This window comes from Platalea leucorodia, assembly GCF_965183815.1.
Source record: "Platalea leucorodia genome assembly, chromosome: 1".
Taxonomy (NCBI): domain Eukaryota; kingdom Metazoa; phylum Chordata; class Aves; order Pelecaniformes; family Threskiornithidae; genus Platalea; species Platalea leucorodia.
In genome coordinates this window covers 81,655,918-81,679,125 of record NC_138823.1, presented here as the reverse complement: position 1 = coordinate 81,679,125, position 23,208 = coordinate 81,655,918, and the positions used below count along the sequence as shown (strand labels likewise).

At 44.6% G+C, this 23,208-nt stretch overlaps 1 protein-coding gene across 3 annotated transcripts in view; it reads right to left on the bottom strand.

Annotated features, from left to right (window-relative positions):
* Nucleotides 1-22,651, bottom strand: part of TRIO (trio Rho guanine nucleotide exchange factor) — a 258,160-nt gene extending 235,509 nt beyond the window's left edge. For all 3 annotated transcript variants that reach the window (XM_082318867.1, XM_082318868.1, XM_082318869.1), the window contains exon 1: nucleotides 21,985-22,651. In XM_082318867.1, the coding sequence (XP_082174993.1) occupies nucleotides 21,985-22,105 (121 nt within the window). In that variant the 5' untranslated portion in view covers nucleotides 22,106-22,651. The remainder of the gene's footprint in view (nucleotides 1-21,984) is intronic.
* Nucleotides 22,652-23,208: the final 557 nt, after the last annotated feature.

Below are 23,208 nucleotides of genomic sequence, written 5' to 3'. Positions count from 1 at the left end.
GGTACAGGTATTGCATCGGATCGAGTGCACCCTCAGTAAGTTTGCAGATGACACCAAGTTGGCCGGGAGTGTTGATCTGCTGGAGGGTAGGAAGGCTCTACAGAGGGACCTGGACAGGCTGGATCAATGGGCTGAGGCCAACTGTATGAGGTTCCACAAGGCCAAGTGCCGGGTCCTGCACTTGGGTCACAACAACCCCATGCAACGCTACAGGCTTGGGGAAGAGTGGCTGGAGAGCTGCCTGGCGGAAAAGGACCTGGGGGTGTTGGTCAACAGCCGGCTGAACATAAGCCAGCAGTGTGCCCAGGTGGCCAAGAAGGCCAATAGCATCCTGGCTTGCATCAGAAATAGTGTGGCCAGCAGAAGCAGGGAGGTGATAGTGCCCCTGTACTCGGCACTGGTGAGGCCGCACCTCAAATACTGTGTTCACTTTTGGGCCCCTCACTACAAGAAGGACATCGAGGTGCTGGAGCGTGTCCAAAGAAGAGCAATGAAGCTGGTGAAGGGTCTAGAGCACAAGTCTTATGAGGAGGGGCTGAGGGAACTGGGGTTGTTTAGTCTGGAGAAGAGGAGGCTGAGGGGAGACCTTATTGCTCTCTACAACTACCTGAAAGGAGGTTGTAGCAAGGTGGGGGTTGGTCTCTTCTCCCACGTAACAAGCCATAAGATGAGAGGAATAGGCCTCAAGCTGCGCCAGGGGGGGTTAAATTGGATATTAGGAAAAATTTCTTCACCGAAAGGGTAGTCAGGCATTGGAACAGGCTGCCCAGGGAAGTGGTTGAGTCCCCATCCCTGGACGTATTTAAAAGACAGGTAGACGTGGCCCTTAGGGAAATGGTTTAGTGGTGGACATGGCAGCGTTAGGCTTGCAGTTCAACTCAATGATCTTAAGGGTCTTTTCCAGCCTAAACGATTCTATGATTCTATCTATGGTTCATCTGATCTATGGAACAATGTAATTTGAAGCTTTAACTGTGTTAGCATCCAGCTAATGTAAATTATTTTACCAAAACATAGTTTTTCAGTGGCATAAATTATGGTACCAAAAGTACCATTTTTTCAGTGGATGACAAAGCCAAGCGCTGGAATGAAGCAAGTCACCCAGTGACAGTGAGCCCCACTGATTTGGAACAGTGTGAACAGCTCGAGTCTATCTTGCAGTCCTCCAGTGGAATAAGATGCCACTGACCTGAATAGCTAACAAAGTGAAACAGACAGTTTTGAAAGTTTGCCTTTCCACTACAGAAATGCAAATCTAAAAAAGCAAACAAATCCTGTACATTAGATTGCTTTGTCTTCTCCTTACTGTAGTGCATAGATAGTTTGTGCATGTACTACTGCAGTTATTTTTGGTGAAGGTCACATCAAGATGGCAATCTGATTCAGCTAGGGACTTCCTCAAATTGCAGGCACCTGGAAGTTGTTTGTATCTTCCAAGACTGGCATCTAGAATGTTCTTAACTTTAGAAACGGGCTACACAAATCTGAATTTTCATGCCACAGAAAGGAAGCCACAATCTCTCTTATGAGAAAGCCACAACTGAAATAGTTCCCAAGGGAAAACTGTAATCATGAAGGTATTTTTCCCTCATTTTAATTTTCAATTTCAGCCAGCAACAGCAGAACAAAATGGACATGTTAGACAAGGCCATTAAAAAGCCAGTCTCTTCTTTATGAAAACTTACCAGGTCAAGTTAGATACAGTGTTTTTCCTCATACTGAGACAAGTGTTTATTTCCCTTTTAATAGCCTTCGCTCAGTTTACTTATTCTTTTTGTCATGCATAGAGCTCCGGGCATTTCAGCAGCATGGTAGACCAGTGAATACCTTTAACTAAAATAACCATCAAGTTTTTCTAACTGCATATAAGCTATTGCAATTTTGATGAAAGCCTTGCTGCTACTGCTGGAACGTCAGAAATGGAATAAGCAAGAGCAGTTTCAGAGAGGTGCAGTTGCAGGATGACTTTGTAAAGGAAGGCCCCAAAGTTATCCATCCCTGTTAATTATCGTTTGGGGACAGACATCGATTATCTGTGCAAACACTGAAAAGGACAGTGAAGCTTTTGAAAAGCAGCAGTGAGGCAAATAAGCAATTATTGATTCGTGTGTTTGCCAAACATTTTCACCCACTCATAACAAGGAGAGTTTAAGAGGATTTTCACTACATAGTTAGTAATAACAGAGACAGCCTCTCCAGCTCATAAAAGGGAAGTCAGAACATAAGCCAGATGCAGAACTCCAACAAACACTGATTCACAGCTCCAGTCACACTCAAAGTCACGTATGAAATGAGCAATTCAGCCATCCAATAAGCCAAGAAGGGAAGAGAGGTCAATTATGTCTCTGTTCAACAGAGCGCCATTTAAAGTATTCCTTCTGATTCAGCACCAACCCTTGTGATCAGTATTCTTGGCCTACCATCAACGAATTTAATTATACAATTATTGAAAAAACGCAGTGCTCTCCCTTCCCTGCTTGCCCACAACCAGTCCAATGCAAGTCACAGAAATTACTCAGAGAGAACATGTAGAGTAGCTACCTTCAATTTTACTTTTGAGGTTCAAGTCACAGAAAGGCCTGGATATTAGCTCAAGCATTACTGAAAATTAGGTGTTTCCTTTAATGGAGCAAATGGAGCCTTATCTTCTATATTGAGTGATACAATGTGAGGGGCCATGAAATCTGCCACCTAATTCCTTAACGCCCATCAGTTAGTTACTTGAGATTCACCTGGGCTATTTAAATGACAGCTGTATGTTCAGATCCACATCATCTAGCAGTTTTTCCTGATTGCTGGATCTTCCTTCACTGTTGAGCTCCCAAAGGCAAGTTGAGCTTCAGCTCCTCCCTAGTTCTGCCTTCTTTTAACTCCACGTGCATCTAGTATGCTTTAACAGCTCTGCTAATAGGCTTGCTATCCCACAGCCAATGCCTCCTTAACTCTTTTTTTTTTTTTTTTTTTGCTACTTGAAACAGCTGCACCAACCAATTAATACAGATACTATAGCAACAAGCACAAAGTTCCTACCATTCAAGTTGATATAAGTGTATTTTAAAGACAATGTTCTTAAACAGGAAGGAATTCAATACAAAGAAAAGAACGGGGCCTTAGACACGTTAAAACAATATTGTTCTACCACAGACTGATGCATTAGTCACTGGTTTTGGAATGAGATGCCCCTTCCCTTTATGCCAGCTTTGGGCTTTTTCCTCCTACGTTTGGGAGCTGGTGGAGGAGAGAGAGAGAGCACAAGAAGGCAGCAAGTTATGGCTCTCCTCTTTCAACTTGTGCCATCTTCAACAGACAAAATATTTATTTGCTTTTGTTGTTACAAAGTGAAAATGAGAAGTAAGATTCAATACTCACAATACTTTCTTTACATAATAAGGATGTGCCTCATTTTCAAAGCTGACCATTTCAGAAGGCTTTTGAAAGAGACAATGTTCTTTCTAATGCCCATGTGGCACTATCAGTCCCAAGTGGCAATTAATTTTGGATCCTGACTGATGCCCTAATGTTCCAAGTATATCAGCTACGCATTAAGCAAAGGACTTCCTTCATCAAAGGACAGTAATTTAATTGAGGCTATATTCAGATACGTCTCTGAAAGCTTAAGGGAAAGGCAGAGATGTAGTAACTAAAAATGTTTTAAAGAACGCACATACGACCTCTTTCTCCTCAGGAATTCAAGTTGTGTAGCCTACATTCAACTCTATTTCTTCAACACACAGGAGCCAGTCAGACCACAGCATCACTGCACTAAGCACAGCAAAGTTCGGCATACAGCCACTGCTTCAGGAAAAACTTTCACACCAGCTCTAAGAAGTAGAGGAACAGGCAAACAACCACAGCTATCCAAAGAGCCAGAAAAAATGCAGTACTATCAGACAGCAAGTCTCAGCAAAACTTGACTGTTTCTAGCCTTAGAAACAACTACAACTTATAAGTCGGACCAGAACACGCTCACGGGGAGAACCACTGGCAGCACAAGTGGTGCAACAGTATTTATTTTCACATTTTATATCTAAGCTAGGCTCTTAAGGAATTCTGCGATCCTATTTAGAACTGTGCATTATATTTTCTATAAATTACTACCCTTATACTTTTGTTCTTTCTTATCACTATGGCTCTTCTGTTACAGCATTTTTAAGTCTAGTTTTTTCAACTGTACATAAAGACAAGCCTCTTTCTACCTGTCCTTCCATTCCACTAACCATTTTTTCCACACCTACCTTTATACGATGCCATCACAAAGCCTCCCTTTGGCAAGACCAATTTTAAAGGAAAATATAAAATTACCTCATTAATACACAGCTATCTTTATAAGACTTATGCTTTTAATTAAGAACCATTTTCAAGCTATCAACCAATTGGTAATTTCATATATTTCGCTAACTGACAATTTCCTCCACCAGCTTGAAATGTCACAGTACTGATTTTTATTTTATCTTTAAGACATGGACCAAAATACTTTCAATGGACTCAGAACTCTGACCAAATAAGCCACAAAAGCAGGACACCCAATAGTAGCACCACGTTTAAATTAAAGGCAGTGAGCAAAATGTATGGGTTGTGGTTTGCTTGTTTCTTATGGCAATATATTCCTCATTTTAGGCACTTGAATGCTGTTAACACTAGATAAAACTGCACAGATAGCAACTACTGAAGTAGATGTTATTTGAAAAAATAGCTCAACCACACTCACTTTCTGTGCTAAACTGAAGCCCGTTATAAGCATTTTAAATATCACAGGGAATGACAATTCTAATTGCATACTGCAGGATTAGATCCAAGATTGCTGTCAAAGCAACATCTCAGAATACGTTAACTTTGAAATTACTGTTAGCCCAGGGAGTAAACTCAAGTTAGCTCTTTTTTCTTAACTCCGCTTCAGTTTTTCAGATATACGAACTGCCCTTTTTGGAAACCTATCTTTACATTAATAATGTCAGCTTTTCCTTCAACATACTTCACTACAAGGCAACAATCAAAATGAGGGTGATTTAGCTGCCTCTTTGTCGGTTCAATAGAAGGCAATTTATGCTTCATATCTCTCACTATTTCACCAAGAACAACTTTTGACCGCCAAGAAGAAAAAGTCCCTGGGAAGAAGTCAGCCTGAAATTAGTCACGGTTCCTTTTCATTTGAGAGCATACATTTGCCAATGCAGGAGGTTTTGATCAGCCTCCTTAAGCAGATGAGACTGTCAGCAAAATAACAACCAACATTTCCAAACAGCTTTATTTTCCTGCAGCTATGACATTTCTCTAATTAAAAGATGTGATTAGTAATCTCATCTGAACACAACAAGATGATTACCTAGAGATAAGGTTCAACAAATCTCTTTGAGATCAGTACAGCCTCTTACACCTATCCTCTGCACTACTCCTGCCGGATCAGAGGCCAGAGTGAGGGGACTAACCACAAACCTGTTTATGGGCTGGGGTCTTTTTGGAGCTAAGACTGTGTCAGTGACCTCCTGGAACAATTGAGCTGCTCTTTCCACAGAAACCCAAATAATACATTTTCCTGAGTGGCAGGAATTTGAGGAAGAGTAGTATGGAAAACGGTAATTTTAAGGTAAAAACAGGTTAACAGTAACTTTTTCTTGAGTTATGTCATCCGGATTGTACTTTGCAGTACAAAATTAAGGAATTCTACACAAGTTCCTTTCCTGTTTCTTGCTCATCTCTTCAGGGAACAAAGAAACATTAGACCTATCTAGGGCAGGGCCTATTAACAGCTTGTGTCTCTGATTTGAGCCTATTATCCCTGTAAAGCAAACATCTGAGTAGCATAGTACATAAAAAGGGAACCCACCTCCCCGTTCTTTTCAAGGGTCCGTTCTCTTCATGACCTCACCGCACTTTCAATCCCAAGTCTTCTGCATCAGATACCCATTATTTCCCTCCCATTCTTCTGCCTAGGCTCATCCTTCTTGTGCTCTGCTTTAAAACAAGAAAACCTTCCTTTTGGCCTTGAAATCAGTAGTTGCTTCAGGGAAACAGTACATTTTCTGTCAAATGGCCTGTGAAAATGCAGGCTCCCTTGCACCTATTAATCTGCCTGTGTACATCAGTAGAACTGTTAGTTCTGTTTCAGTATAAGTCCTTAACCACAAAAGAGACAGCGGCTTTTGCAGTAGGTAGGTAGTGTGGCAGTTTCCAGTATTTCTGTAAGCAAACTGACCCTCACCCTGAATTCTGTCAGTTATCTTCTTCCTCAATTTTCTCTTCCATCCTTCATCATCTTAGATATGCTCCTGCCTGCCTCTAGGCCAAGTATTGCTGCCTTCTCAAAGACTACATCTCACATCAGTGCCAAACTCAAATATATTTGGGCAGAACCAAGACAAGGACAGCACAGCTTATTCTCCAGACCTCTACTTCAATTACCACATGCTCGACAATTCACACAAAAGACCTGCCTCACTGGTTAGAAACTGCTCGACTAGTCCCTAGCACGAGCAACTGTTTTGCTCACTTATCCCTCCCTTTCCCCGCGGTATCAACAGCACAACAGAAACAGGAGTTTTGACTTGAATCCTAGCCTTATTCTCAAATTTTCTTCAAAAGAAATGGATGCTTGGATGAGAAATGGGCTACTTAAATAGAATAAATTAATTTTTGGTTTTAATGTGGATGGTAATACTGCCCTTATGCTGTGTGCTGTTCAAAAGGTAAGAGAATCAATCTCCAACAAGAGGACTCGGAAAGCAATGAATATTGAAGTTTTAAATATAACTCTAACATTTCCAGATTTTGTTACCTTTGACATACGACTCCACTATGGAGATATGGGGTTGTTTTGGCTCTGATAATTAGCTATCTTCCCAGTCACCTTTCAATAAGGAATCCATTTCATTGCATTAAGAGATCTGGCTTACTATGGAAACAGTTATTTCACATATTCAGCCAATTTCTATTCCACAAAACAAGAGGAATGTGGCTTTTACACAGCAACATAATTCTTTCCTATCCTAAGGAGAGGCACCCCTTCATCTCCATTTGGGTCCTTCCTCAGACGTTATATGACAGCTCCGTTCAGAAAGCTTCTTATTAAAGCAGCAATTTTACCATTTGGATGCTTAATACAGTCCACATAGCTGGCAAAAAAAAAAAAAAAAAAAGTGTAGTAACTTAGGTCACTTATCAATATGTATTTCCAATTAAGTCCTTCAGTGTCACCTACTCTTCCATGGGAGTTTTGCACATGAAACCTAGCCTATTATGCTGTAGAAAGCTTTCCTCATCTGAACACACTTTGTCTTTTAGATCTTAATTATATATAAGCTTGTGAAAGGATAATTTAGCATTTGGTTCCTTTTTCCTCCTTGACATTTGACAATTTTTACATCTTGCTTCATTTAGTTTTTACTAGCATGGCAGAACTAACGTGATGCTCAAGTGACACAAATCAAACCCAAAGAAATTTAACAGTAGAGTGTACTCGGGTTGTTTGTCCAAAAAAAAAAAAAAGTCTCCAAGTAAAGTACTTAATTTGTGTTTGAAAAGATACTTTCCTCAACATGTCTGTGTAATAAAGTAGTTTACACATCTGCCTTGCTTAATATTATGTAGTGAATTAATGCATTTCTACTCCCAAAATAACTCTGATGTAACATCGTAATCCAGTGTAGTCTGGTAAAATCAAATGTCATCTACTGTCATCCACTAAGGCATTTAATGAAAACTTTACATAAATGCTAAACAATGACTTAATTGAGCTAGGACCAGGCTTGATTGAAACTGCCACAAAAAGCACTCAAAAACTAAGTAATGCAGCATTAAGGCTGCCTGTCCAACCCTTATTTGTCAGTAAAGCACACATGCTGTAGCACTCAAACTATGCAGTGCTTTTCCATAGGACCCCCTACTTATCTCTGTACACATAATGGACCTCCTGTGGAGATGAACACTGATGCCTAGTGATTGAGCTTATTGTCTGTTGGACCTCTGTCTTATTTATTGAGGAAAAGGAACAAAAGAAGGGATCACACAAGTGAGAACAACCATTAAGACAGTAAAAAGCCACCCTGGAAAAAGATGGCTATCCCTCCTCTAACACTCATCTCTCCTGCAGTTAGGCAAGTCTCATTAAACCAGAAGCCCAACCAGCCAGTTTTGTACACCACCTCTGAAGCTCTGTAGCTAGAACAGGAGCCAGAACACATATTAGCCAAGGAGGCAAGTGGGAGTGAGATTCCTACCCCAAGTACTGAAAACACTCCACAAAGAAACAAATTAAAGCCTAGGATACTGCGTTGGCTGCTCATGACTGCAAAAAATCTTCCTCTTATTTTCTGCTATATCAACACATACAAAAGCTTCAGCATATGCACAGAAGGGAACTGAGCTCAGGCAGCCCAGACGACTTAAAAGGCTCCCCATTAAGTGCTCTGCCTTAGTATCAAGTTATATCCATCCCTACCTTCCCACACTGAAATGCAGGGCTCTGCCACTTCCTTTTCACTGCCTAGAGGCCATGCACAAGATTACTGGTGACAGCCAACATGGCTTCACTAAGGGCAAATCGTGCCTGACAAATTTGGTGGCCTTCTACGATGGGGTTACAGCATTGGTGTTTAAGGAAAGAGCAACTGACATCAGCTACCTGGAGTCGTGCAAAGCATTTGACACTGTCCTGCACGACATCCTTGTCTCTAAACTGGAGAGACATGGATTCGATGGATGGACCATTCGGTGGAAAAGGAATTGGCTGAATGGTCACACTCAAAGAGTTGCAGTCAACTGCTCAATGTCCAAGTGGAGATCAGTGACAAGTGCCGTTCCTCAGGGGTCGGTATTGGGACGGGCACTGGTTAACATCTTTGTCGGTGCCATGGACAGTGGAATTGAGCGCACCCTCAGCAAGACTGCTGACAACACCAAGCTGTGTGGTGCGGTTGACATGCTGGAGGGTAGGGATGCCATCCAAAGGGACCTTGACAGGCTGGAGAGGTGGGCCCCTGCAAACCTCATCAAGTTCAACAATGGCAAGGTCCTGCACATGGGTCAGGGCAATCCCAAGCACAAATACAGGCTGGGCAGAGAATGGATTGAAAGCAGCCCTAAGGAGAAGGACTTGGGGGTGTTGGCTGATGAGAAACTCAACATGACCCAGCAATGTGTGCTTGCAGCCCAGAAAGCCAACCATATCCTGGGCTGCATCAAAAGAAGTGTGACCAGCAGGTCGAGGGAGGTGATTCTGCCCCTCATACTCCGCTCTTGTAAGACCCCACCTGGAGTACTGCATTCAGCTCTGGGGCCCCCAACATAAGAAGGACATGGACCTGTTGGAGGAACTCCAGAGGCAGGCCACGAAGATGATCAGAGGGCTGGAGCACCTCTCCTCTGAGGACAGGCTGATAGAGTTGGGGTTGTTCAGCCTGGAGAAGAGAAGGCTCTGGAGAGACCTTATAGCAGCCTTCCAGTACCTGAAGGAAGCCTACAAGAAGGCTGGAGAGGGACTTTTTACAAGGGCATGTAGTGATAGGACAAGGTGTAATGGCTTTAAACTGAAAGAGGGTAGATTTAGGTTAGATATAAGGAAGAGATTCTTTACTATGAGGGTGGTGAGGCACTGGAACAGGTTGCCCAGAGCAGCTGTGGATGCCCCATCCCTGAAAGTGTTCAAGGTCAGGTTGGATGGGGCTTTGAGCAACCTGGTCTAGAGAAAGGTGTCTCTGCCCATGGCAGGTGGGTTGGAACCAGATGATCTTTAAGGTCCCTTCCAACCCAAACCATTCTATGATTCCATGATTATGGAGAGCAGCACCTTCTTGCTCTTTGAACTCATTCTTGTTGCCTCAGTGGACATGAACTGCAAGTCACATCCTGCTCAGATTCTATGTCATGAACTTGCCTACAAGCAGAAACATCACAGATTAAGTAGCTGCCCAGCTAACCAATTGGTCTTTCAAAAGGTTTTCACAGCTTTAACTTTCTAACAGTGGGTTACCACAGTGGGGACAGCCGCATGGACAAATCCACTTCAAAAGCATATTCTAGAAAAAATGAGATTTCAAAAACAGTATTTCTCACGCTTCTCTATATAAAAATATATTCCATAAATACAAAGTTTAAATTGGCATACTGGTATATACCCATGACTGTAGGTAGTCAGGTCATTTTGCTACAAAACCGTTTGTCACTTTAACAGATAAATTGCTGCTTGGAACAAATACTATTTTAGTAATCAAAGACACCAAATTTGTTCAAAACAACCTTGCAAAAACATTCTCAGGCTCCTCTGGAAAACCAAACAAAAACAAAAAGCAAACAAGAGCACAACTATTTATACATCTGCCAAGCAAACACTCTGCAGCAGACAATATAGTAAGAAAAGGGAAGGTATTAAATATAAAAACTAACCCTCCCATCTTGGGGGGTGGAGAGGAAGACAGTTACTGCTTGAAGTTAATCTAATCGATACCATTTTTATCCATAATTTCCTATTACATTTATTATATTTGTAAATACATCTACTTTAATAGTAACATTTATTTTTCTGACAAAGTCAAAGCATTAGCTGTATGTATTTCACCTCTCCAATGCAAAGCTTAGAATTAGGTATAGCATCATGAAAGAACTGCTCTTCACCGGCAGCCAGCAAACGCTAAACCACAGGGATTACTTGCACTGGCCCTGCTTCATTGGACTGGAAAAGGCCAGTTTTCAGCTAGCAATACTGTGAGGGTTGCCCCCTGTTCCCCCCAAAACTTATAGTGTTGCTCCAGGAAGAAAGACAGACAATTTGCTTATCTTGATTTTCATGGTACTACTGTCATCATCTAAGGATAGTAATCTAGAGCACTTTTGCATATGAAAAGTATTTCCAATATTCTCTTCCAAATTTTACACAAATTTTAAACACTCTGACAAGCTTATTTTTTCTTTACCACAAAGGAAAGCTGATAGATTCCAAACTGGGTTTTGAGGCAGGGCAGAAGGCAAACCTTTTTGGACAACCAAACATAAATTCTTAAATGTTCAGGTTATCACCACTTTTTACATATGGGTCAGACAGAGGCAAATTTGCTGCTTCTTGAAGAAGCTGGGGAAAAAAAAAAAAAATACTCCTCTCTTTTTAACCTCATAGATAACTACTGGCTTAAAAATTCTGTTCAGTAGTCAGGAGATACCATTTCCATAGAGAAGCCCTTCAAAACAAACGAACAAAAAAAACAATCCACAATCCACTTTTCCAGAGAGTTAACCTGTGCTATAACAATAATCATCAAGAGATGGTCAGACTACTCAGTGCTGTCTATTTAAGGCACCAGAAAGCCACCTCACAAGGCTTGACACAAGTCTTCACCTGAAGTTGTCTGCTATAAAGTTTAACACAAAAAAAACCCAAAAAGGGTTACACTACTCAGTTATGTAAGTCACAAAGGTTCAAATTTAGATTTATATTTAGTTCTTCAATTCCCACCCAGAGTTCAACTCAGTAAACTGATCTATTTTTAGCTTTTGACTCTTTTGGACATTTCCTTCCTTCATCTGTGTAAATGCGTCACAGCTTCTCAAATGTTTCCCTTTGGCTAGGGAAGGATGCATCTGATTCCAAGCTTCAAAAAAAAAAAAAGCTAACACACACACACACGCCGAGTGGTTATTGTTGGCTGAGTTACACCCTTGTTCTGAGTTAAGGATAGGCAAATTTGACTCCAGTCTTCACACTGTACTACAACAGATATTGCTCTTTCGGCACTGACAGGTAACAGCATGTCATGGCTATCCTCTGCAAGGATCACCGCTAGCCAAACCGTATTTTATCACTTTCTTATAAGCAGGCTTGCGTTGGCTCTGCTGCCTTGATAATTCAATAGACAAACAGCAGAATTTTCCCATAATGGGAACAGGAACAAAGTTCAGGTTTGTAACTTTCTGCTCAGTCACCAAGGCAAGAAATTCAGTCAATTGGGTGCCCTTGTTTTCCTTCCAAAGAGAGCCCTCCACTACATTTGGAGAAGCTGGTCTCTTAATTTTTATTTATTTATTTAATCTAAAGCATTAACAAGCCAATCAACAAGTTACTAGGTAAGCTATTAAGGCTGGCCTCATCTTTCCATCTGAAAAGGTGCCACTGTTCTAATAAATTTTAGTTTGGCTTGACTTTGTTGTCTTTACAGAAGCCTGGCTCGTATAATCCCCTGTCAGTTAAGCAATGCACAGCACTGATTTCCTCTTTGAACTTTGCAAGCCATGGCAAGTTCAAGTCTAACAACTGTCCTTAACTGCGGAAAACAAGTACTTGAGGCACACAACCTGTGACTTTAAGGGATGCAAAGCAAGAAAATAAGCTACTGCTGTAACTGTCCTATTTCCATTCTTTTAGGACCAACCTAATGTGCAATATGCAACCAAAATGGACTTGCTACCTAACATCAATAAAGCAAACAAATAAATGAGGATAGGGATAAAAGCTTAGAGATTAAAGCTTTATTTAAAAAAAAAAAAAAAGTCATGGCTGTTCAGTTTCTTTAGCAGAGAAATCATATCCTATTTTATTTCCCTACAGTAACAGACAGAAGGAAGCCTGTAAAGATGGGGTTTCACATCTTAAGTCCGATCTTCAACACGCTATGTACTATCAGCTTTTGCGAGGAATAGGACAATCCAGTCAACTCATATTTCAGTTCACCTTGATTTGCTGACAGCTTTCTACCTTTTCTCTGCGCCTTCAGCTGCAGATATCTATTACTCTAATTCCAGAGGAATGACAAAAGGCCAAGACATTTCAACCTTAGCCTAAATTTTTTACAAGAGGGTGGAGCATTTTCATGATCTCAGAAAATGATATCATCTTTGCACTCAATGCTGCATAACCCAACATGTCCAAAAGTTAGTGGCATGATAAACATTTGGAAAGTGAAGGACTTACTACCTTAATGCTGGTAGAAAATTATACCCAATAGTGTACAGCCAAGTCTACACAATGGGTACAGCAAAGTCCACTGTGTAGCATAAGAGGTTAGCCAAGTATTTAAACACTCCATTTATTATAACTCACTTCTTGGGATGTTCTTGATTTATTCTCCGGCTGTTCTTGATGTATCCTCCCTTTATTATCTGCACCAAGTTTTAAGAAATGTCACCTCGTTTCATCCCAACATTTAACATCTGCTTGGGCTCTGAAAACAAGCAGTCCCCAAAACTTCAACATTCGAGACTTCTTTTTTCACTGTTTTATGCAAGAAGTGAGGTACAGACTACATAAAAACAAGTAGGTATTTAACATGTCCTTGTGAGCTGTACTGGCTGCAGTAGATTTCCCTGTTCAATTTTAGCACTTAGGAAATCTCACTTCACTGTGACCCCAGACCCTCAGCCTCTAATTGCTGAACAGTTATGTACGAAGCTAACCGCAAAAATCACTACTGGTTGTTTACACAGTCTGCAGACACCTCACGAATAACTACTACTGCTCATACATGCACTAAGACTACAAGGAAACATGAGTAATTAAGCTCTGGGTAGTTTCACGTACAACTAGAACGCATGGGGATTACTCACAACAGCCCCATTTGGGCCTGCCGCCCAGAATAACTTTTTGTTAAAAAGATTCATCATGCAAATGCAGTTTTTTAAGCTACACAGAGTATTTAGTTTGACGGTGTGCACATGCATACTGGTAAAACAAACCTTCCTGAACCTCAGCCTCACGTTCTGACTCTGTTACACAAGCTGATAACATTAAACTGACTCTTACACAGATTTGTAGGACTTATCTAAGCGCCCTGTCGAAATACTACACTATAAAACATACCAGACAAAGCAAATTACTGGCATATTTTGAGTGCTGGAAGCCTACACCTTTCTCCTATATTTACATCTTGCTTCCCTACCACCTTAGGCTCTGAGAGACAAAAAACTGCTAGAAGAATTTTCTTATCTCCTTGCAAAGGTCCTCTTTTCCTCTTAAGACAGAAGGGAAAAAACAAAGCAAAACAAAACCAACCCCAAAAAAACAACAAAACAATTACAAAACAGTAATACCGATTTCAGTTCTTCAGTAAGGTCCAGGTTACAAAACATCACATTCAAAGTACCAGCAAGATGCACAGTTGAGCACTGTTCAGTAGGAAATCCTGTCAGGTATTTGCAATGTTTTTAATTAACCAGTGCTACTGTCACTTACGCATGGAAGTAACAGTGACACAGGAGATGAAAAAAATCGACTAAAGTATTTGAGAAGACTCCACTCAACAACCTTGGAAAACAGCCATATTTCTTAAACAAATGTCCAAAGACAATTAGGCTATCTCCTCCTCCTCTGTGCAACCACAAGAAGCTGGGACCAACAGCTCCAGTTTCAGATGAGTTAGAGCATCCGTTTGGCAGAGAAGCCACTGGAAAGGGCTTTGTAGGCTCTTGTCACTCAGACTGTTTGGTGAAACTTTGTGGACACCACTCATTTATGGCCCTCCTCTTTGTATATCAATATAACAACCCACTCTAGAGGCTGAAAATCGGATGCTTTAATGTACTGTAGTGTCTACTGCTAAAAGCACTTGAGTTGTTCCTTGTCATTTCAATTCCTCCTCCTCACTACTGGGTAAGTGATCTGTTTTCTCAAAACAGCAGTACCCTTCCTGAAGGAATATGACTCAGCTTTGCAGATCATGAGTATTACTTCACCGGTAGTCTACTTTTTGATTTTGTTGCACCAATGTTAAGTTAAACAAAGATCCTTCTCCAAATCAAGCAAATTTCTTTATGAGAACAACCAAGTAGATGTAACCATTTTAGTCATTAGATTTAAAATAGCCTGCTATGACCTTCAATTTTTTTTATTTTACCCAGTAGCCTTTTTTTTTTTTTTTTTTTTTAAGATTAGACTTGGTTCTCACCGACATCAAGCAGAAAAATTAGTTTCCTTTGTTCTCATTAAAATCATCACACACTTTCAGAACAATATCCCTCAACCAGCAGTGCGTTTCCAAAGTTTCAATGTCTTTACTATTTTAACACTTTTGCTGACCACAAACAGCTATTTCAGTGATCTCACCTCCTTCTTCAAGCTGCAGACCAAAATCACAGATCAGTTTCACTCTATTAATAAACTGACCTAATAGTCTGCATCTAAACAGGCCCATTTGTTGACACGAGAATTTTTTTTTTTAATTTTTAATTGAAAAAGAGTAGAGCAACATTAATATTTTCTCTTCATATTGGGATAGGGAGTCTTTCCAATCTTTGTTCAGATTTCATGCACCTAGATGGTCATTTTACATTAAAAAACTTTTGGAAGCCACGTGAAATTTCAGATTGACATTTCATACTTGTTTCTGCTACACTGCTGTGGAACACATTTAACTGGAGACAAACCACTTCTTTAAGAAACATTTACGACCCCCTTGTCTACACATTGACCAAGCTCTGCAATTACTGAAAGCCTCAGCTGCACCAAGTCTCTTCCTAATTCTGCCAGCTCCTTTCTGAGCACATCAGCACTTCACACCAGCTCAAAGGTACTCCTCTCAAGAATGGGCCTGGCTTTTCTCTAACTCCCATTTACCTTCCACTCCAAATGTGCATTTAGTTTATCAACTGTCAGCTATCACAGATGTTACAAGTAATTCTCTGTCCCCTCTTAGAAATATTCATGACTTCTGCCCCCAACTCTTTCAAACACACCCTAACCTCTAACTTTCTCCGTCCTTCACTATCCCCAGAGAAGTTTGGTCGTTCCACACTAAGCCAAGTTGCACAACAGCTGCTGCATTTCACACTGAAGCGCTCTGTCCTCGTCTTCATTGTTCCAGGAAACGTCAATCCAACAACACTATTCCCAGAGTAACTTCTCCATTGCAACTTCATTGTTTCTGTAGTTATTTTTGTTCTGGATACTGCACGTCAGCAACTATCAAGTTGTGACATTTCTCTGTGGTGTTTTTCAAAATATCATTTCCCCCCATGCCCACCCGCTTTAGCCATCTTATTAAAATGGATGCTGCTGGAACTGGATTCAAAACTCCGCAGGAGGACCCACTTCTTTTTCAGCCCCGGTCAACTAGTACTAATGACAGCAACACTGCTGCAACCTTCTCCCTGACTGAAGCAACTCAGAGGACAAAGTAACACGTTCTTGAAAAGCAGACACAACATCTTAAGTTTTTTGTTGTGTTTATTTTTTTAAACACAAATGCTGTTGTCACTCTAAGCTGCATGAAAGAATGGCCAACTTGTTTGATATTTTACATTCTCTGCATGCTCACCACTTCTTACGACCCGCAAACACACCTCAGCTCCTGACAGCCACAGGGCCAAGAATCAATACGTGCAGAGGACAGCACGGAGATACCATGTGGGGTACCAGCAGTGCTGCCTGCCAACACTTCACTTTTGGCTTTGCTGTTAGATTATTTTTGTTAGACACTTGTCACTACTCTGTAGCTACTCCAACTGCCACGCCAAGTAAGCCACACAACCACAGCACTGACTGCCTTCTCTGTAAGTTAGTTATTACATATCGGCAGGAGATGAATGAACCTTCTTACAACAGCACTATCTTAACTTTATACGTGGAGTGTTCTGCTCCATGGATTTAAGCTGAAAACCGGGCTTGTTTTCCATATTTGATGCCTAATATGAAAGCTATTTTGCCTATGATCTAAAAGCTAGCATGTTTTTTATTAGCAGTATTCATTAAAAAGTTTGCTGCCTTTTAATAGCGTGCTTGCTTTTTCTTTTCCATATAATCTTTCCACTCCCTCTCTCTTTTCTTCCCCTCTTCCTAGAAGACTTTCTCTGCTACACTAGCATTTTTAATGTTGTCTGCTACAGGCAGTCAACTTTCCCAGCTACTAACACACAGGACACTAACGTAAATCAAACAAGGCAACAGTATATAAAACAATATGATCAGGAAGAAGCAAAACACAGGTCTTCCCTGTAAACTTGAAATACCAAATTTCTGAATAAATCTTTTGGTTTTTATCTTTACAGTATTATTTGTTAAGTGATATTCATGAAAACTAACCAAACCACATGATCATTATCATATTATTATTAAAAAAAAATAATATTTGCATGATACTCATTAATACTTCCTATATGGTCTCAGCTACTCAAGCAATTATCAGCCTAGGCTGCTATAGGCAGACTTGGTTGAACCCAGATTGATCCAAGTCTCAAGTCACTAGTACCTGTAGAAGTCTTCAACTACATGTCCATAATCACAATAGATTTCAGCATCTCATTTGCCTAAAATACTCACACGGACATTTTGGTACCTACATATATCTCAAAACAAAGTTTTAAATGCTTTAATTATTCAGCTTACATTAAGAAGCACATACACAAGCAGGAAAGAGTGAGTGTACAATGTTAGAACCAGGTGCTATTCAAAGCTATTTTGGCTACCAGCCTGTTCTCTGACTTCACCTCAGGAGAGGTAGTGCACTGAACTCTCTGCTTGGGACACCCTTCTCCAGACCCACTTTCATCTTACAGACTTACTCCTCCTCCTGAGACAGGACTGCTGCCACCTGCATAGATTCATTTTTACATGTACACCACCTTTTTGTTTTCCCAGATCAAGTGGTGAAGTACAATTAACAGTTATATTCAAATTTGACCTGGCAAAGCTTGGGTAGTTATTCAACCTAGTGACAAGACTTCCAGGGCCTCTTGTTTTTCCTTCGGTTTGCCATTTCTGTTTCTCTAAAAGGTCCCTGCCCCATGCCCAGTATGTAAATTTTGCTCCTTCCGGAAACGCGGCAAGTGTTCCAATAAACAGGTGGTGACGACACGAATCTCCTCAATGGCTTTGAAAACTGTACCGCTTGTCCGTACATGAGTGAAGCTACTGCAGAGTTTGCAGAAGCCACTCACACTGAATGTATCTGACAGGAAATAACTACAGCCACTTTCATCACAAAACTGTGAAGAGTTATCAGCTGATAACTTGGTTTTTTCTTCCACTAAGACTTATGAGAGTAAGAGAGAATTTTTGCTATACCGTCTACCCAGGAGTTGACTGAAGTGCTTACAAGCCTTTTTCTCTGCATCCTTTGGTATTAACAGATTTCTCCATCATCCCAGAAAGATAAGTTTAACTACAAAATGTACGATCGATATCTCTTCTACTTAGATGAAAAAAATTTTGTTCTTTATGCTCAAAACCAAAATTCATTAACTTCAACTAGCAAAAATTCTTTGGTTTGGAGGACACTGTTATAACAGCATGATTTAAACTTAACAGACAGCCCTCATTCTTGCATCCTAAAGATAGCAGTTTACAGTCCCGTTCCCAAAGTATTGAGGACTCAAAGCTGCAAAGATGAAGATTTAAGCAACAACAAAAGAACAACAACCAAACAAAACCTCTGTATGGTTACTGCCCTGTAAGCCATGACTTGATGGCAGTCCCTCAAATTCAACTTTGCTCATGTTAGCCGTTTTCAGCCCTTCAGAATACATAGGATTTTAAGTTAAAACTTAAAATACATTTTGAAAAGTTTTATCTGGATACCTTTTCATACAGAACAGATCTTGTGTACTTAACACATGTATTAACACCCCTCTACCAAGCCACTTACACTCTGCACCTCTGGGTTTTCATACAGTAATAGTCTGTTTTTCCATAATTCTCAGAGATTTTATTAGTCCTTTCAAGTCACACCAATGCACTTTTTAATAAGAAAAAAAAGGGATGCTTGTCTATACACTTTCAGCACAAAGCATATCCCTTCTGTCAGTTTACAGAGTCATCTCTAATCTCCAATTTACATATAGGACACTATATGCAGAAAGGCACTTCCTACAACCACTGTGTTTTCTCGGTCAAAGTGTAATCATTTTGCTTGGCACTCAACTCTGCTTCTTAGCAGTTTTACTCTTAATCCGGCCACAAAGAAGGTGACAGATCTAACAAGGTGTTCTTGTCTTTTCAACTTCAAATAATGAGATTTACATACCAAAAAGATAATGGAAAGTAAGCTGCCTCAATTTTTTCCAATTCCAATAAAGGGATTCCTCATTTAAATTCAAGACACGTAATCTTTATGTTTTCATACTACTACCTCACTTCTAGTTCAGCTGCTTTCTTCACATTTCAATTGCATCTTATTTCCACAACAACTCAGAGTGAGTTTACATTTACATAACCAAAGTGAAAACTGGAAACGTACACATTTCAAGTGATGTGAACCTAGCTGCTGTTCAATATCCTAACAAAACATCTTCCAAATAATGAAACTCCATTCTTTAGGCTACTTTAATTCTACTTCAGGCTTAGTCTTAAAAAAGGACAGGAGGAAAGCCAATAACCCCGCTGGCAGTTCAACTGACCAATTTAACTAAGATTAGAACTGATTGTTCAGGGGCTTTTTGATGGTTTTTGTTTTGTTTTGTTTTTTCTTCCTGGAAAACATTGTAACATTTTTACTCATCTTCTCTTTTAAGGAACAGCTGCAGCTTTGCTGATGTTCTCTGCAAGTGACAGGAAAAAGGAAGCATTTGTCATTGTAAATACTGTAAAGAGAAAAATATTTTGTCTGCTCCCATGTACTCTAAACGAAGTTTTTTGCTTGTTCATTGATCGCTGTGTCCATTGTGTTTCACTGAAAAAAACTGTGCCTCCTGTTCAAACAAAGGGAAGCACCGGAGATCTCTTAATAGACCCTTTCCTTACAAAAGAGTGGATCATGTACAGAGGCGGAGTTTAAAGAGCTCTTCCCAATACTGAACACCCACAAGAGATGCCAGAACATTTTCCAGCGTATGTCACAGCCCAGGCTGAACCAGACAACCTCCACATGTAAGTACGGAAATGAGAATGCCAGCTGTTAAATATGGTCTAAGAGTTTTTCGATAAGCATTTGACATCTCCTTCTACTGCTTTAAGATTTTCAGTTGCTGCAAGACTAAGCTCAGTGCAACTTCCCTGTTATCAGAAGTTATCAGTATCAGAAGTCGTCAGTGCACCACTTACAAGCTTATCAAGTCTGTGTCATCCCTCTGCCCACACACAAATGTGGAAGTTGACTATTAATACAGCTGGCAGGGTCTTCCAAAACTGCAAGATTACTACACACGTACCCGTTTGTAACTACACCAGGCAGACTGTAAGTCTACTGCTGTAATCTGTCACTTTGCTTTCAACGGGATTTTCTTCTGAGAACAACAAAGCTCAGTCCTTCTTCCACGACAAAACCCACCAAGGCCAGCATCCTGACTCGACAAGGAGCTTCGCAATCATAGCTATCATGTGGAATAGGTTCCCGAGGGAGCATCGGGTCTCCTTCAGAGGGGACATAGTCCCCTGTTCAGACCGTCTGTCCAAGCAAACGCAGCTCTGAACCTGCTTCAGGGATGCCTGCTGCAAATCACACCTCCTCCTTCACCCTCATTAAATCAAACACATTCAGCAGCAAGCCCCGACCTCGAGCAGCACTGATTACACCGTTTCCCACTTCCCTCACGGACTTCCCTTAAAAACCCAATTAACACAGCTTTTATTATTATTATTATTACTACTGCCATCATCGTTATTTTTCACACACGAAATCGGCGATCCCCCTCATCTTTCCAGCGGTGAGTCTGCATTTTCCTTGCTCGCCGCTCCTTTTTAGGCATCCAAACGGAGCAAGTGCCCAGCCCTGCCCTGCCGCCCCGCCCGGGAGCGACGGCCGGGGGTGCCCGGGGGGCGCGGAGCCGCCGGCGGAGCGGAGCGGAGGGAGGGAGGGAGGGGAGGAGCCGCCGCCGCCGCTCGGGGGAGGGCAGCCGGCACCGGAGGGAGGCTCAGCCGCCGCCGCCGCCCAGGCTGCCGGCAGGGCTCCGTCCCCGCCAGCGGCGGTGCGTGCGGCCCGGGCAGCCCTGCCCTCCGCGCCGCCATTCCCCGGGGGACAACGTCTGGGTGGCGGGGGCAGCCCCCTCCCCGCCCGGTCGCTTGCAGAGAGTAAACACCGAGGCAGAAGGCGGCCTCCATTTTTTTTATCCCGGCAGCCTGTCAACAGGCTCCCCCCCTTCCCCTCCCGAGCCTCCGCACCGAGCCTGGCTTCCCGGCCCGGCAGCGCCCGAGAGCCGCTGCCGCCCGGCCCCCGCTGCTGCCCCGCCTCACCCAGGCAGGGACAGCCCGTAACGTGGGCTTCGCTTTTTGTCTTTTCCTTCCCCTTCCCGCTATAGACACCCGCTGTGAACGCTGCCCTCGCCCACCCCTGCCCTCGGCCGCCACCCAGCAGCCCGGCACCGGCGGAGCGCGGCCGGAGGCGCCTTGCCTTTTATAGCGGTGTCATCCCTGCCCGCCCGCCTCCCGGGGGGCCCCGGCCGGCGGAGCCCGCTCCCCGCAGCGCGCCGCTCCCCGGCCCCCGCTCACCCTCCCCGCCCCTTCGACACCGAGGGCTGCCCGGACCCGCGGCTGCTCCTCCGCCCGCGTCCCGCCGCGCAGCCCCCGGTGGGACCGGGTCCGCCCGGTGCCAGGTGCTGCCGCCCGGCCGCCGTCACACGCCCGTTATCGGGCCGGCATCAGAGGAAGAGTCGCACCTGTCACCGGCGACACCGCCTCGGGGCAGCACCCAGCGCCCGCGCCCGCCCCGGCCGGGCCGGGCCGCCCGCCGCACCCGTTTTCACGCCTCGTTTCTGCCGGCAGGGGTGGCGTCCCGCCCGCAGCAGCGCCCGCAAGCTGCCGGGCCCGGGAGAAAGCCCCGCTGCCCCCGGCTCGGAGCGAGGGGGCCCGGCTTTCTTCCCCGCTGCCGCCCGGCCAGGCCGCCCCCGCGCGGGCCGGGCCCCGCACCGCCGCCTCCCCGGGGAAGCGCGGCGGCGCCCCGCACGGACGGGCACCGCCGAGGCGGCCCCGCGGCGAAGGGAGGGCGAGCCTTCCCCGGGGCCACCTGACAAAGCCGGCAGCCCTCGCCCCCTCTCCCAGCTCCGGGAGGAAGGCGTCGCTTCCCTCCACCTTTCGCCGCCGCCTCCAGCCGCGGCCTCGCCGCTACCCCTTCCTCTCCCCCCCCGGGACGGGGCCGCACTCACCGGATCGGAAGAACGCCGCGATGTCCGCCGAGTCCTTGGCCGCCTCCTCGGCCCCTTCCCCCGCGCCGCTGCCGGCCGTGGTGGCGGCGGCGGCGGAGGTGGCGGTAGCGGCGCTGCTCATGGCTGCTGCGTGCGGCGGCGGCTCCTGCGGGCGAGACCCACCGCCAACCCCACCGCCCCCTCCGCGGGTCCCGGCTTCACCTCCGGGCGGGAGCGGCCGTTAGGGCGGCAGCCGGAGCGGGTGAGCGATGCGGAGCGGCGGCGGCGGCGGCGGGCGGCCACGGCGAGCGCAGGGACATGAAGGTATGTGCGGAATGGCAGCTCCGGGAGCGCCCACCCCCCGCAGCCACCTAGGAGGCGGCGTGTGCATGCAGGGAGTCAGGGCGGGCGGGCGGGCGGCAGCCGGAGCGCAGACAATCGCGGGAGGAGGAGGAGGAGGAGGAGGAGGAGAAGAAGGAGGAGGGCGACGACGACGACGGCATGGGGAGGGCCAGCAGTCCGCGCAGCCAGCAGCCGGTGGGCGGAGAAAGAAGGAACGTTTCCAGCCTTTTTTTTTTTTTTCCTTTTTCTGGGCTTTTTTTGTTTGTTTTTTGAGGGAGCGAGGAGCGAGCCGGAGGAGCAGCAGCAGCTGCCCTAGCCGCCGCGGTGCCGGCGGCCGCAGCACCCGCCGTCCTCCATCTTGGCTGGGAGGAGGAGGAGGGTGGGGAGGGGGAGCCGGGAAAGGAAGCGAGTCCCCGCCCGAGGAACAAGGGGGAGCTCGGGAGTCTCCGGCTGCGTCCGGCGGCGGTCGGGATGGGGCGGGGCGCCGCGGGACGTCAGCGCTCCCGCCGAGCGCGCTCCCCATTGGCTGGGGCGCGGCTGCCGGGGGAGCCCGCCGGGCGGGGGGCCCCGGCGGCCGTTGCCCGGCGGCGGGCGGAGGCGCGGCCGCGGCCCGGCGGCTGAGGGTTTATTTATTTATTTTTGATTTTTTAACCGCTTCCGGCTGGCTTTCGCCCTCGCACGCAGCTGCTGCGGGGCAGCCCAGCTGCCAGCTCGCCGGTGTGCGGAGGTCGAGCTGAGGGTCCTAAAAAATCCAGTCAGTCCGTCGGTCCGTCCGTCCCGGGGGGCGGGGGGGGGGGGGGGGAGCCGCGCCCAGTGCGGCGGGAGGTGACAAGTGGCGCGTGCTCCTGCCGGCTGCTCCCCGCGGGGCTCGGTACCGCGTCGCACCGACTCTGTCGGCTCTGC